This window comes from Nelumbo lutea, chromosome 1 (genome assembly GCF_056320005.1).
Source record: "Nelumbo lutea isolate HS-2025 chromosome 1, American lotus-T2T, whole genome shotgun sequence".
NCBI lineage: Eukaryota > Viridiplantae > Streptophyta > Magnoliopsida > Proteales > Nelumbonaceae > Nelumbo > Nelumbo lutea.
Genome location: NC_142684.1, coordinates 159,689,262 through 159,705,907, shown reverse-complemented (window position 1 = coordinate 159,705,907; position 16,646 = coordinate 159,689,262). Strand labels below are relative to the sequence as shown.

Sequence of the window (16,646 nt, the reverse complement as noted above, 5' to 3'; positions counted from 1 at the left end):
GGTATTCGGCATATATATATATATATATATATATATATAAACTCAAACATCATTTGTATTTCATGGATTTATTAAAACCTACATTATTTATGTGATTTACAAAAATAACCCTTATAATTTACAATCAATTAATTCAATTTGCAATCATTTGAACAAATTTTATCCAAAAAAAATAAAAAATAAAAAATACTATTTTTGCCTCTAGTAAAGAATGAGCAACCATTATTTGGTTAATTTTGTTTTCTTTACAAAAAAATTGTTAGGGGTACTTTTGGAATAAACAATTATGGACCCATGCCTTTGAACATTTTTCACTCGGTTTAAGTGATCATGTAATTATTTTCAGATGGCAAAACAAACACTTCTTAGTGAAGGGTCAAGTAAATAGGTTGCAAACTATAGGGGGTGTTTTAGTAAAATGAAAACTATAGGGTGGGTTTAAGTAAATCCTTGAAACTATAGAGGGTGTTCTAGTAAATGATCATATATTATATTTGAATTGAATATGGATTCCATCCAACAATGAGTATAAAAAGTAAACCTAATACGACCAAAATATTATATATTATTAATAAAATGAATTAAAATGACCAATACTATGTTTCTTAGAAAAAAATGAATTGAAAATTTATCATATGAAACTTGCATCTATGACAATTTAGTAAAATCACAACATTCAAACCATCTTACCAGCATAATCTAATAATCCAATCAAAACAAATTAGATTGGATAGGGGTATATCAATATTTGAACTAACTACAAAGAGATTTAATTCATATAGTGTCCATTAAAATTAATATTTTATTTAATGGGTAAAATACAAAGACCTCCTTGAAGTTTCTAACGATCACAAAAACCTTCCCAATAATATCATTTTAACAAATATCTCCCCTGAACTTTTGAGAAATTCAACAAAAACCTCCATTCCGTCATTGTCCTATACGGAAAACGTTAGATTAATGCACTAGATTTTTTCAAGTACCCATTCTACCCTTTTATAAGTTATTTTACATACAAAATTACTAAAATAACCCTATTTTAACTAAACAAAAACCTCTTTTAATGATCATTTCAGCAATTTTACATACAAAGTTACTGTAAAATAATTTATAAAAGGGTAGAATGGATATTTGAAAAAAAAAAACGGGTGCATCAATCTAATGTTTTCAGTCTAAAATAGTGATGGAATGGAGGTTTTTTTTTTTTTAGTTTCTCTAAAGTTTATGGGAGGTATTTGTTAAAATGAAAATATAGGGGAGGTTTTTATGATTGTCAGAAACTTCAAGGGAGGTTTTTGTATTTTACCCTTATTTAATTAAGTAAGCTATTTATTAGGTGAATTTTTTAAAATAATTTAGCTAAGATAAATTAAACAACAAATTCATCAACTAATTTAATATGAGTTGACTAATCTATGTTAAAATTAAGTTTTAATATGCTACTTTGATTAATTAAATTGTATGTTAAGTTACATGAATTTAATTAGATAACATAATTAATTTTAAACTTAATTAACGTAAATTAAATTAAACTCTTAAAATTTACTACTTTTTAACTTAATCTAATCAGTTTCTAGTTATTCTTTTGTTACTAGACTTTATGTTTAGAGAGTAGAATAATTTATTAGTGAATTAACTTAGAAAGTAGAATAATTTCACAGTGAGTTAAGTCAATTAAGTAAAATAAATTTGTTTAATTAAATTAAATCATGCATATGAAATATGATCAAACTGGTCTAGTAAGTATTTTTTTTATCCGTACACCATACTAATCATTCTATGTAGATGCGAAATGGGATTATCCTAAACAAAACTAGTGGGGACCTGTGCAATGCACAAGCTTTGTTAAAAGAATTTGAGGCAAAAGGAGTTAGGGCCTTATGGGTGCAACTTTGGTGGCCCAAACCTAGCTCACCTTTTTGCAAAGGTTGGGCTTGATTTTTTGAATTTCAAGTTGGGCTTGGGGCAAAAAACTCAGGCCTAACCTAAACCTAAGTTGGGCATGGGTAAAGGCCTCAAGTAGTCAAAGTCCAACCTGACCTAATCTAAGCCCTTCTAACACATTATGATATACATATCTACATATTATCAATCTATTCCACCTAAAAATTGTGCTACAAAAGTTCAACACGCCCAAGCCCAACCTGAGATGTTGGGCTAGATTGGGTTGGGCATGGGTTTAAGTTCATGCTTAACCTTCACTTGGGTTAAGTTTGAGCTTGAGGTTTTAAACATAGGGTTGAACTTGGATTGACCCTCAACCTGACCCCAATCCACCCAAATTGCACCCTCAGAACAAGTGTTGTGACAAATTTAAAACTAGTAACTTCGTTAACTTTTTATCAACAAATTTGTAGTATTATTTTAATTTTTTGGGTAAATTACAAAGACCCCCCTTGTACTATGATCGTGAGACAGAGACCTCCTTCCGTTAGTCTTCCGTCCAAAAATGTCGTTGTAATATTTTTTAATCCCTATACTACCCTTGTAATAACTATTTGGACAATTGGGAGAAAAGCACTGTTCATCTTCCCTTACCTCACAATATTATTGTTCACCTATGTTCTTTATTCTTCCTCTTTCTTTTTTTTCTTCATTTTCATCTTCCCCTTCTTCTTGTCTGTGACATTAGAGATCATCAACTACCGAGATTACACAGTTCGTGACTATGCCTATAGTCAAATCTTTAGAGCTCCGGCTTAGCCCCATAAATCCAACTTTTATAATATCACGCTCGCTGATCATTGACACTCCCTTGGAACTAGATTCAATTTCCTATTATCTGAAGAAAATGATTGGTGTATATGTGTATTTTCTTGATAGTTTTTGTCTTCTAGGTGGGTGAGTTTCATTCACTGGAAACACCGATTTTCTGTTATAGCTTGAACAACAGTTCACCTCATTAACTATTTAAATGATTTGGATTTTTGTTACCTAGAAATTAGATTTCCGTGGAATATCTTCTCTCATATCTATAGCAAATCACTAGGTTTTGGAACCTTGTTTTTTATCTCTAACATGCTTTAGAAGGAGGTTTTGCTCAAAATTTTGGATTCCTTCTTTGTGATGCTTTTATTGATCGTTGTCTATGAGATATAATGTTTAGAACAACAATTAAGTAGGTCAATAATCAACTGTTATTTCTATTTTCTTTAGTTTGTTTTATTGTTCGGCTTTGGTACATGAACTCGAAATGTGTGAGCAAAGATGAAAATAACGTAAGCGGTTCAAGTAGCAGGGCCTCAGCTACTTCTATGCCTCTAACTCCTCGTGGTGCAGGGGAGATCATTTTGTCCTCAAGAGTTTTAGTTTCAACGAACTCAAAATGGCCACAAGAAACTTCCAAGCTCGAGCTTATGAACTTTTGACTCGAGCTCAAGGTTCTATCTCGAACCAAGCTTGAGCTCGAGCTCGAGCTTATGAACTTTTGACTCGAGCTCAAGGTTCTATCTCGAGCCAAGCTTGATCTCGAGCTCGAGCCTGGTACTATTCGGCTCGGCTCAGCTCAAATCCACCCCTACCCTTCTTAGGCCTTGCATTTTTTAATATATGGTTCATCCTCCTACTTTAGAGGAATGTATCTTCATGTTCAAGTGGCAGTACTCATAAATTCTTAGATCAGTAAGGATTTCCAATCACTCATCGAGGCGATTGACATTGGAGAGCCCACTTCTAATACCTTTACTTTAGGGGTTGGAATGGATTTCCCATCCCATCTTTGTGTCCTCTCTTGGTAACGTTAAGCAAAGCTTCTGTGGTCATTTTCTCAGTGGATGATTTCTAATGTCACAAACAATAAGAAGGGGAAGAAGAAAATGAAGAAAAAAAAAAAGAAAGAGGAAGAAGAAGGAAAAGAGGTGAACAGTAATATTGTGAGGTCAGGGAAGATGAACAGTGTTTTTCTTCCAATTGTCCGAATGGTTATCACAAGGGTAGTATGGGGATTAGAAAATATTGCAACGACCTTTTTGGACGGAAGGCTAGGAAGGGGGTCTTTGTCTCACGGTCATAGTACAAGGGGGGTCTTTGTCGCAAAACAAAGTACAGGGAGTCTTTGTCACAAACCTCATAGTACAGGGGGGTTTTGTAATTTACCCTAATTTTTTTTAATGAAATTTAAGTGGATATCAAATTATAAGATTTAACTTAGAAGCTGAAATTTTCTTACTTTTTCTCGTTTTATTAATAAACATGTATTAATTTGTATTAACTTTATTTTTATAAAAATTTTATTACATCCATGTAGCTTTGAAAAATTATCAAACTTTATTTTTAAATTGATATTAAATAATTTATTTCCTTTTAAATAGATAATTTAAAAAAGTAGACTAATTTATCTTTGTTTTTTCAATAAAAGTTGGTCAATAATTTCCTTTTCCTATTTTTTCCAAAACTATACTAATTTATCCTTAATTTATATATTGAGGAAATACATTCTTTTTCCAATATAAATTAATAAATTATTCTCTTTCCCAATACTATTTCATTCTTAATTTATATTTTGAAGAAAATTTCCAAAAGTACATTGAATTATCTATAGTTTTCCAATATTATACTAATTTATCTTAATGCATTACTATATTTTGATTTCAATTTCCAAAATTACAATACATTACACTATTTGTTTAGAATCGTTGCTGCCAGGTACGACATTTCCTGGAGCAACAACAACTTTTTATGTTTGATACCAATGCTCCAGGAAACATTTTATGCACTGGTACCTATTATCCAGTGCTTCTACGATATATATATTATCTTACATCCAACAATAGAAAAAAAATACCTATTTCATCATACTGTCTCAATTGTTGAACATATTAGAAAAAAAAAATCAGGAAATCATGAAGAAAATGGCAAAAAATCTAAAAATTACATGGAAAAAAAAGCTGAAATTTTCATACATTAATATAAATATATATTTATGCAAGAGTTTGGGTATGGAGAAGATTATGATTTATACAAGAGTTCGGGTATGAAGGTTTTGGGGCATCTGAATTTGAATTTGTTTTAACAGTTCCATGGATGTGAGTATGAATCAAGTTTTAACAGTTCCATCTAAGCTGAATCAGGTTATAACAGCTCCACATCTGAATCTGAATCAATTGGCTTGAAACAATTCCAAACTGAAGTCTCCTCTGTACAAAATCGAGGAGACTTCAGTTTCCTCTATTAATAAATGAAAGATGAAGAAGAGCAAAAATAAAAAAATTATGAAGTCTCCTCTGTTAAAAATTTTTGAATCCATATATACAAAAGTCATAAAAACAGAAAAACGGTGATGAAAGAATAAACTTTGTCTCCTCTATTTTGAATCCATATATACAAAAATCAGAAAAACAGAAAACGGTAAAAAGAGCAACATCACACTGTTCGACCAAAAAAATAAAAAACTCAAAATGCTTGAAGAATACAGACCTGGTATCTCCAGCAAAGAACAGACGGTGACTAAAAAAAGGAGCTTGAATAACACAGATTTCCGGTGAATGAAAAAAAGTTCGGTGACCAAAAAGACAGTAGAACTGATTCCCGATGTTCTATTTGATTCTCCTGTGACTGGCAATGTGGATAAACCTCTGTCGGTTGGTTGTGCAGGTGACCTCCGGTGACTGCTTACACTTGACCTCCAACTCCAATAGCTGAAAAAATGAAGAAGAGAGTTTAGGGTTGTTAGAAGCAAACAAGAAACATTTACGATATGGTAGCACCATATCAATTCAAATAATGAACACATAGGATGCCACGTCACTGCCACTTCAGTGCCTTATCGGCATCAACGAGTTGCAGCTCCATGAAACACCAAATTTGGTGTTGCTCCGAGCCATGCCCTCCCAATTTCTATGGTGTGGCTTGGAGCACCATTTTCTATGGAAAATGATTCAAAACAAACGCTCATTTTCTGGAGCATCGTTTTTCCGATGTGGCACTGTTTTTCTAGGAAATGACAACAATGCCAAACAGCCGCTAAATAACAATAAATTAAACTAATTGTTGATAATTTTACATTATTTTTTTGATAATTTTCAAAAATTAATGACAAAAAAAAGAACTAAAAAAATGAAAATCATTGAACGATTTGAACGGTTCAACCGCCTGGGTCAGCGATTTGCTGACCAAATCAATGATTTTTTGCAAAAATCCAATTTTGGGGAAAATAGACCGGTTCCCAATTTTTTTGATCCAACCATCCGGTCCTATCCGGTTTTGAAAACCATGTCTGCATAAGCATTTGGTTAAGATCTGATTTCTTTGCATTCCTTAATTGTACTTGTTAAACGGATTCACCTAACCTGGTACGATTTAGGCCAAACTTTTTTCATGCAGGACTTCATTGGACCAAGGTTTAATCTGATACGTGGAACACAACGAAATCAATGGTTTCATATAGGGCCATTTTGGATCTTATCGAACAAGCCAATACATTCCATATCCCCCCCTCTTTCTAATAACTCATTTATTTAATGCTATACTAAATATGTCTTAAATTAACTCCTTTATTTAATGTTTAAATTCAAAATTGAATCTATACTATGTTTTATTGCATATAGCAAGATGGTCCACATCAGCATGTCTCTCCTTGCTCCATTACCCCCACCTTGCATTTAGACCTATTCATGGGCCATGCTTTGGGCCCAACTTTACCCTGTCTCGGGCTTGGGCTTCTGACTGGGCCCATTAGAATTTTGACAAAGGCCAAGCCCGATCCTGACCCATGAACAAGTTTACCTACATTCTCTTTAACTCTCTCTCCTTTCCCTTTCCCACCACTACCATTAAGCCATGTCACCATTCTCAACCCAATTACCTAAAAATATTCATAGAATCTCTCTCCTAAGGTATCTCCTCTAAGCTATTAAGAATTTATTATGTTATCCCACTCCCCAATCAATTCATAAAATCTCTCCCCCTAATCTATATCCACTGTTTCTCATTTAAAATATTCATATAAATTAATAAAAAGTTAAATATGGTTAATAATTAATCTAACCCATATTCAATGAGTATTAAATAGTGTTATTACCAAAAGTTTATAAATTACCAAAATTAAATATTCTTATTAGTACAATTAGTAAATTACAAAAAATTAATAAATAGTATTATTAATTAACTCATCAGGACTTTTTAAAGTATTTTTGGTAAATACAGTTATATTCATGTAAATTAACAACATTTTATAGATATTAAAAACTCTTTAAGCTAATTTCTATAAAACTGAGAATTATATTTAACAATTACCAAAAGTATAAAATTTAAGTTATTGCTATTATTATAGTTAATAATCAAATGCAGATAGGGGAATAATTACATAGATGTAATAAAATTTTCAACATTTTTCATCAAACTTCATTTTCATAAAATAACATTTTGGAAATTAAAAGATATAAACTTTTTAAAAGTTTATTTAAAATGTATTAAATAGTTATTAAAAATTGTTATAATATTTTGGAAAATATATTACATTTGATAGATTTTGGAAAACTATTGGAAAATTATGTAATTTTATTGTAAATTATTAAAGATAAATGACATGGGAAAGAGAAAAAACATAATTTGAAACAATAATTATGCAACTTATTAAGATAAATTAGTATAAAATTGGAAAAGAAAATTATTGATTAGTTTGTATTAGAAAATATAAGATAAATTAGTGTAATTTTGTGAGGAACCATTTAAAAAGAAAATAAAATATTTAATAACAATTTAAAAATAAATTTGAATAAAATTTCAAAATTACACAAATGTAATAAATATTGCAAAATTTTCATAAAAATACATTTTTTAAAATTAAAGACAAATTAGTGTACTTTTAGAATTTTACCATGTGGCTAATACTCAGTATATCATTTTGATCATTTTTGTCATCAATTTGAATATTGGGTTGACGGGGAGTGGGTGTCTTGTCTTAAACCCTCCCAACATTGAGGATAGGGTGGGAGAAATTCGAGGGTTCCCCATCTTTGACAAGGAGTGGTATGGAAAATACAATTATTAAAATTTTAAATATTAACAATAACTTTGAATACTTTTAGTTAATTAAAAGCAAATTTTGATAATTACTTTATCAATTAATTAATAGTAACTAAAATTATTAAATATTCCAGATTTTTTTCGTGCATCACACGGGTTCCAACTAGTATAGCATATAGGCCACATTAGCAATCCTCTCCTTGCTGCACTACCCTAACCTTGGCTTCTCCTTAACTCTCTCTCTCTCTCTCTCCTTCTTCCCTTACCACTTCCTAACCCTTCCATGTAGCCACATGGCAGCCCTTTCCTCCTCACTAGAGTTTCACTTCAACTCCTTCTCTCTCATGTCCCTGATCACTTAGCCAACCCCCCTCATAAAATTTCTAATAGACTATCTCTCCCACCTAAAACACCATTTAATCTTTCTTACATGCCCAATCTAGCCATGTGACACCACTATCCCCTATTTTCTCCTAAATTATCTCTTATTATCTCTAATTCCTACTTAAATCCTTAGGGGATGTTTGGCATCATTGTCGTTTATTGTAGCAACGACGCCACATCAGCGCCACATCGAAAAAAATAGTGCTCTAGGAAATTGGCATTTGTTTGTTTTTCCATAAAAAGCGATGCTCCAAGTCATGCCTCGAAAATTGGGAAGCCATGGCTTGGAGCAATGCCAAATTTGGCGTTTCTTGGAGCTACAGCTCGTTGTTGCCAACAGGGTAGTGATGTGGCATTGGATAATGGGTACCAGTGCTGAAAACGTTTCCTGGAGCAATGGTACCAAAAAGAAAAAGTTGTTGTTGCTCAAGGAAATGTCCTACCTAGCAACAACGGTTCCAGACAAAAATAAAGGTACAGTTTTTCTGAAAATGGTGCTGCAACTGCAACATCAATGCCAAATATATACTTAGTTATCTCTAATTTATGAAAGACTTTTTCTCCTAAATTATCTTTAATATAATTCCTATTTATCCCCTCCCCCACTTTTCATCTATATCTATCTAAATAAGTTTTAAATTAAAAATTTTAATAATTATCTATATGTAATAACAAAATTATGTAATAACTTTAAAATATTTATCAAAAACAAAAGAATAACTATAATAGATTTAATAATGTTCAGATTATTAATGATTTTATATTTTTATGAAATTCATAGTAAAACTGTGTAGTAACAACATACATTATAATTTTATGGGTTAAAAATGTTAGTAGCAAAACTATTTAAATAATAAAAGTTTAAAAAAATTAAGATATTATTTAAATATTTCAACAACAAAATATTTTGAATAAATATGTCAAGAATAGCTAAATAATTACATAACAAAATATTTAATATTATGTAAGAAATAAATATTATTTTAAAATTCCAATAAAAGTATTTAATTTTCTTTTAAATAATAAAACTTAAAAAATTAAATATTTCAAACAAAAATATGTTTTTTAATATTTAAATAATTTTGTTATACTTATATAAAATTTATATTTATTATTATTAATACGTTTTTATAATTTATTTAAAATTTCTAATATATTTATGCATATCTTGATTTTTCATCCATATTATCCATATATCCAAAGAGTAACTTGACATATCTCTTATACATTTGCACTTCCAATACTTTAAACATTGCATTGGATATCGAATCCAATTCAAACATTATAATGTCTGTCTCGATGGAAAAGTACAAAACTGGTGACTGACAACGGGTTTACAGAGATCAAATTAACTACTTTAAACGTGTTTTCTTTGCTTCTAGCCATTGGCATTTGGGAAATATTTCTGTGACCTACTGAAATAAGTTTGGGAGGCAAAAATTGTTGTTTCTGTTTGGAAATCAAAAACTGAAAAGATCAGAATATGCACGTGTGAAAAAAACTGAATGAATGGAAACTCCGAATTTGAGAATTTGCAATGAAAATAACCTTTATATGCATTTTTATAAGTCAGATAGATCAAACCGCTTATTAAATAGTATTTATTTTTTTAGAAACAAGACCCAAAATCTCAATACATCTCACACAGCCATACAGATTCATAAACAAATAAAAAAATATAAAATAAAAACACTCAGCATATATTTGCATACATAAACAAATAAAAAATAAAAAATAAACAAATAAAACAAATATCAATATTTGCATTCAAATCATTTATAATATTACAAATAGAATTGCACTAAACAAAGATTTTTTAGTGTTTGTGTTTAATAAATTATAAAAATTGATCAATGGGATTGTAGTTCATATCCATTTTTTTTCTCATGTTTAATTTTCGGACCCATAAAAAAATAGTAAATGACATTCATCTTCATGTAAAAATAAATAACTTTTTTTACCTCAACCAAAATTTATACTTTACTCGAGAATCAAACAATTAAAGATAAACTTATGAGTTACAAATCAATCATCCATCTCTCACAGTTATGGGTGCTCACTGTTGGGTTAATCGAATTATTGGCTTATTTTTTAAATTGAAATAGGGTTATCAGTTTTTGAAAAACTGGTAACCAAAATTGAATCGAAGTCAACTGATTAATCAGTTGATCGGTTTGGTTAATCGTCGATTTTTTGATTTTTTATTTACAATATATTATAGAAAAATATATAAATATATAATAAAAAACTAGAAATATATATATATATATATAATATTTTTAATAATGAATATTATATTATATATTATAAATATATGTATACCGGTTAATTTGGTTAACTTCCGATTTTCTACTGTGGTTAACTGAAACCGAACGGATACCTTCATTTTTTTTAAACTACCAAACCGAAACCAAACCAATCGGTTCGGTCAGTTATTCTATTCCATTTAGTTTTTCGGTTTTTTTTCTCACCCCTACTCAGTATTACAACGCCTCAACGCCCATCTGCCCACCACACCACATGTGGTTACGTGTCCTCATCTTTAACCGTTGACAGCATAATCAAAGTTAATCAGCATCATACATTTCCCACATCATGGGATTCTTAATATGCTTAGCTTAACAGTTTAAGTACGCCCTCATACGTGGGTCACTTTTACCATATAGACTTTTATAGGGTACACTTGCTGAAGGTCAGTTGAGGATGATGTATATTACTTCCATACCCCCATATGCACTGCATAGTTTGTGTTCATTTCCCAGGCTTTTAGTATTGCTGTTAATGGCGGGAAAAAAGAAAAGCCTATTACAGACTACAGAGACCAGTTCCTTCTGGCTTCTTCCACTCCTACTCCCTTGGTTCGCATTCGTACTCAGCCATTCCATAAATATAGACCAAGCTCGATTTTCCTTCTACTGCTGTTCAACCCATTACTCCAAAATTTCGCCTGAACTTCTCATTCAGAGGGAAATAAAAAAGATGGGATGGTCTCATCCAGACATTTCTCTGGAAGATCTGCTAAGGTTGATCAAAGGGTTTGTAGGTATCTTAATTCTGGCATCTGGGTATCAATCATCAGGTCTTCCTGCTATTTGGGATGCTCAAAATGTCAAAAAAGTCGTGAGTTGGGGCATTTTCTTCGAAAATGTGAGTGCATCCTTTATTTTTCTTTGTGTGCGTTATTTTACAGATGCCATTGTAGAAGTGTTATGAAACATTTTTCCTATTATTTCTTTAGAATTTCAAATTTGTACGAGTAAAAACATAAAACAAACCACTATATGATTTCTGGTCATAAATACTGAAGAAGTCTTGGTACTTTGTCCACGAGAGAAAAGTTTGGGAGAACACCACTTGGCCTAGTGCCTGTTGGAGCTGCAAGTGAACTGTTGGTGGATTTTATTTTTATTGTTGTGTGCTTTGAAGACTAAGAATTGCATATTCTTTTCCTTAAATATGGTCTTTAGTACACATTTTATCTCTTTATGCCACATTACTAAACTTGTCATGTCCCCTTGGTTAATTTATAATATATTTTTAAGCTATTTGGACGATGATTATTCTGGTTGTTAACCTTGTGTAGGTATTCAGTCGCTTAAGAGGCTTAGATGGTTATGAAGACTCAGTGAAGGAAGTTGATGCAGCTTTACTTGAAATGACATCCAATCCTTATTTCCCTCAGGTCATGAGCTGCCCTTTTCTTTTCGTTTTTTTCCTTTTTGTCAAGCATTAAAATACATTCTTAAGCAGTTACTTAAAAGGAAAATATACACATAGGGTTGCTTGTTTTCAGTTCATTCACTGACAATCTGATTGTTTTGTTATCACTGACTACTACTACTACTACGAAATTACAGGGTCTCAAACGTCTGTCATCTGCAACTCTTAGCAGAGCTAGATATTTTGTTTTCCATCATCTACTTAATACCTTACCTTTGAGTGATGCACATCTAAGTGCTGTGCTAAGGGCAGCTGTTGAAATGGATCTGGATGACCTTAGAGGAGGAGAGTATGATTGCCTTAATGTGTATCTTGACAAATTGTTGCTGCAGACCACATCATTAAATCTGGTTTCTGAAAAAAGCCTACCTAATTCAATGACTTCATATCCAGATATTGTTTCATCATCTCATGACCAAACTGTGCATGGTTCAATTCACAATCTTTGTGGCACAGAAAATGGAATGGATCATGAGCCTTTTTTCAATCTTTCAAACCTGAATTCCAAGATACCCTGTAGTGGTAACCACTCAGAGCTTGTAATTCAAGAACTTTCAAAGAGGCAAATTGCAGTATCATGCATATCATCAGTTGAAATTGGCTTGGACATTCTCTCCAGGTCGACCAATGGTAGCAAATGTGTTGACGCTGGTAGTCACCCTTTGGAAGGGCAATTATACTATAGTAATTCTCCACTGTAAGCAGGATATCCTTCCTCTTTTTCTGTAAATCATTTTATGTAGCATCATAAGTCCTTATCTGTTTACCTGGAAACTCCATATAGGAATCCAAGATTGTGATGTTTTTCTGCTGTGAGGATTTATGTTTTCACTTATTTTACAATTAACAGGAAAAATTTGTTAAAGGAAATGAAAGAGGAATTAAAGTAATAACATCCATCAAACACAGGTATAGCCATTGAGATATTGAGAATGGATAATAATTTGCAACAAAAAAAAGGTAGCAATAAAAAATTGTACTATTTACTTATCAAAATATAAATAAAATAAAAAATTGCAGTGCAAGAAAATGAGGTGTCTAGCCCAGATGCTGCAACTTTGCATCATAATATAAGCTTCTCCCAATGGTACCAACCCATCCTTGATGCTGAACTCTCCGTCAAGCACTTTACAACCAAGATCAATCATGTTTGGCACTCCATGCCTGTATTGGAATGCAACATTTTTGTCCATATGCACTAAACATAGGTGCTGCCCATTGGCAGCTGGTAATAACATTTTTGCCTCAAGGTGATTATTGATACTTTGGTTTCTGCTGATTGCATTAAAAAGCTGCCACAAATCTGAGAGTAGCCACATTGTGCAAAAAAATTTTTTTTGGAGGTTAGGTTTGTATCCGGTTCACTTTCCACACCTCCCAAGAGCTTGGGGCTCAGATGGCTGACACCAGCACTGGGTGATGGCCATTTTAGCAATAGAGGCCCTTAAAAAATATATTTCTTATTACCAAGGTTCAAAATTTCGATACGTGTTGGGCCATATTGTATCGTGGGCTTCCCGATACGCCCCTACAGGGGGTGTTTCAGGGTCTAGCCCGGTTCAGGGGGTAGACGGACCCTTAAACCGACCCCTCTGAACCAGGTTGGAAAAAAAACTAAAAAAAAGGGGATGCGAGCCTTGATACAGTCCGATATGCCCCTACTGGCGTATCAGACTGTATCAATATTTTGAACCTTGCTTATTACTGAAATCTTGGAGGCAAATTTTGTTGATGAAGTTTAAAGTGGGGTTTTCAACTATTAATCAAATTTTCACCTTATTATGTAGTCATCTAGTATGTTTTTTGCACTGGTGGTTGTAACCTATAGATACTTATTGTTGCATTTGATATTATTCTTGTAGAGAGTCTAGTGGGGTTCTGCCAAACCCCAAGCTTTCCCCAAATTTCCTACACCCAAGCTCCAGTACACAAAGGGAAACTAAAAAAAAGGAAGGAAAAAGGAAAATAATAAAAAGAATTAAACATGGTGATGGGTCTCTAATGTGTAGGTCTTTCCTCAGAAAATTCTAGCATTGCCTTGCTGGTTTGGAATGAACTAAGTATATGTTTGTCTTGCAAATCAGGAGAAAAGATCAATTTGTGGAATTTACAGTATTGAACAGGTGGAGATCAGGGAATCTCTCATATATGCTTGACAAAAGAACTATTAGACTGGTCTCAGGTGCCAACTTGATATTTTCTGCCCCCAAGGTTCAATGGCTTCAAGTGTTTGATCAACTGAAAATTTCAATTGGAAAGTTTGGCGATGATCTACTTGAAGTAATTGTAAGTTTAACTACTGAGACGATTTGAGCATTATATACATTTATGCTATCTTCTTGATAATTGAGTTCTTTTGGCTATTTAGACTTTAAATTCCACTATGTAACTAAGCACATATGCTGATTAAACTACAATTTATGCTATTACAGTTGGAATATGCAGTCAACATTTTCAAACATGTAGATACATTGTTATTTTGGAACTGAATTTATAGAAGATGAAGTACCACTAATGATACAGAGGCATGCTGAATTGTTGTCAAGTTTTCTGGGAAACACATTTCAGAAGAAATTTTCCTAGGCTAATAAGATTGTGTGGGAAAAGATTAATGAGCTATAGGGCAGAGTCATTTGGGCTTCTGAATGATGATGGCTGATACCTCAATGTCAAGGTGATAGCTACTGCAGTTTATCTTTGTTTGCTTATGTAACTATAGTTAATAGACATTCTAAGCTTAAGACAAATAAGAGTAACAAAAGGAAAAATGGAAAAAAAATTCAACCCTTATAATTCTCAACTATCTAACTATTTTGGAGCCATATGAATCTTGTCTGACCATTGAGACTAGCAATTCCCCTGACTTCTTGGTAAAATTAGATGCAAGTTTAAATTGAGAAAGAAATACCTTGTATAAATTCTCCCCCACCCTCACATAAAGTATTCGGTCCTTTCTTTGGATGGCTAAACACCAATTCTTAGTAAGTCAGCATGCTGAAAACTCCATCCTAGGTTTAAATTTTGCGTATCAAGAGTTTGTATCAATCAAAACTCATTTTTTTAATTTTGTTTGGTTTGATAATTCAACTGTAGATATGTCACATCATATATTAATGTTCAAAAAAACTGAAATCATATAACTCTCAGTTTTTAGAGTGTCAGTGGCCCTGAAATCTGATATAGATCAGTTGATATGCACTGATAAGTTGCAATATTTTGAACCCTGCAATGACTAAAACACCATTTGACTAACTCATCCATTTCAACATCATGAAAATCCAATTTGGTGCAGTTCTAATTTTAGAATTGATGTTGACTGTAGCTTTGCTTTCTATTTGGAGTTTGGAAGGTTGTTGACGTTTATTTTTTATTTTTTAACAGGAGATCTCCTTATTGGGGTGTATAGCAAGCAGATGGAATTGTATAATAGAATACTTCATGTCTGTTTCTTATGATGTCCTTAGTATCTCAAAGCAATACCATGAAGTGCACAACTTGCTTCAGGGAAGATCTCAATGTCTATATCCCAAAGAGGAAAAGATGGAGTCAAAGGTACCTTAATCTTCTAAATTTTTATTTCTTGGGAAGTTTTTTTTTTTTTTTTTTTTATTTCATTTTAATCATTAAATGAGCAAAAGTAAAAAATAGCAATAATAAAAGAGAAAAATTCTACATGCTGATACTGTTCTGTTTCCTTTAGTTGATTCACCCAATTTGAAATTAACTTAGGAAGAGGGTTATCTCATGTTCCCTGTTTCATAACATTCTTGTGTCATTGCCTTATTGTTTTATTTTATATTTGAAAACATTCATGACAGCTATGCACTAATTGCTTTGTTGACATTTTTTTTTCTTTAAGTTGTTTTTTCCATGTAGGGGTATCACTGGTATCTGAAAATCTGAGTTTGATTCAAGATTTGACATAATCAAACTGAATTTGGATATGACCTGATTTGATTCAACAAATACCCGAACTGATATAGTCATATAATTTATATAAATAACATATTTATATTGTACAAATTAATTACCTAAAATAATTAATCAGTTGAATATGAATATAGGGGATGCTCCAGTTGAAAAAAAAATTATTGTAGACAGTAGAAACATGCAGGGCACTATTGAGTAGTTGGATTAGTCTCTTACCATAAAAATGGCTGCATGTGCAACAAGACCAACTATGAGAAATCCATTGATCCACATGTGATGTGTGAACAACACAAGTTGTATACCATAGCGAAGGATTAAAATATCGACACGATACGCCCGATACGGGGCGTATCGTATCAGTATTAGACTGCACCGATACGGGATACGCTACGACTGCAGGTGTATCCTGCCAGTCATGCGTACCGGTCCGATATGCTACTGTATTGGCGCATATTGCATAATATCATCTGATATGCGTCGACATAGAAGCATATCGACCATGGTTTCGATGAATGACACGGCGTCTCACGATAAAAAACGGGAGGAGTGTGACTCGAACACAAGTTGGTCAATGCCAAGGCGCGCGTGTACATTAACCACAAAGCCATTTGTTATTTCATGTTTAATAAGTGTAATAAAATAACTTT

The 16,646-nt window shown here is 32.2% G+C and overlaps 1 protein-coding gene across 4 annotated transcripts in view; it reads left to right on the top strand.

Moving 5' to 3' along the window:
- Window positions 1–11,093: 11,093 nt before the first annotated feature.
- LOC148878700 (fanconi anemia group F protein (FANCF)) overlaps window positions 11,094–16,646 on the top strand; it is a 32,134-nt gene continuing 26,581 nt past the window's right edge. For 3 of the 4 annotated variants that reach the window (XR_016103510.1, XM_088958869.1, XM_088958879.1), the window contains exons 1-5: window positions 11,100–11,496; window positions 11,933–12,031; window positions 12,207–12,766; window positions 14,154–14,355; window positions 15,451–15,621. Coding sequence is in view for 3 of the 4 variants with exons in the window: in XM_088958869.1 (XP_088814995.1) it covers window positions 11,131–11,496; window positions 11,933–12,031; window positions 12,207–12,766; window positions 14,154–14,355; window positions 15,451–15,621 (1,398 nt within the window). In the remaining variant the exon portion in view is untranslated. Of the gene's footprint in view, window positions 11,497–11,932; window positions 12,032–12,206; window positions 12,767–14,153; window positions 14,356–15,450; window positions 15,622–16,646 lie in introns of all 4 variants that reach the window. The other variant, XM_088958860.1, reaches the window with a different exon arrangement.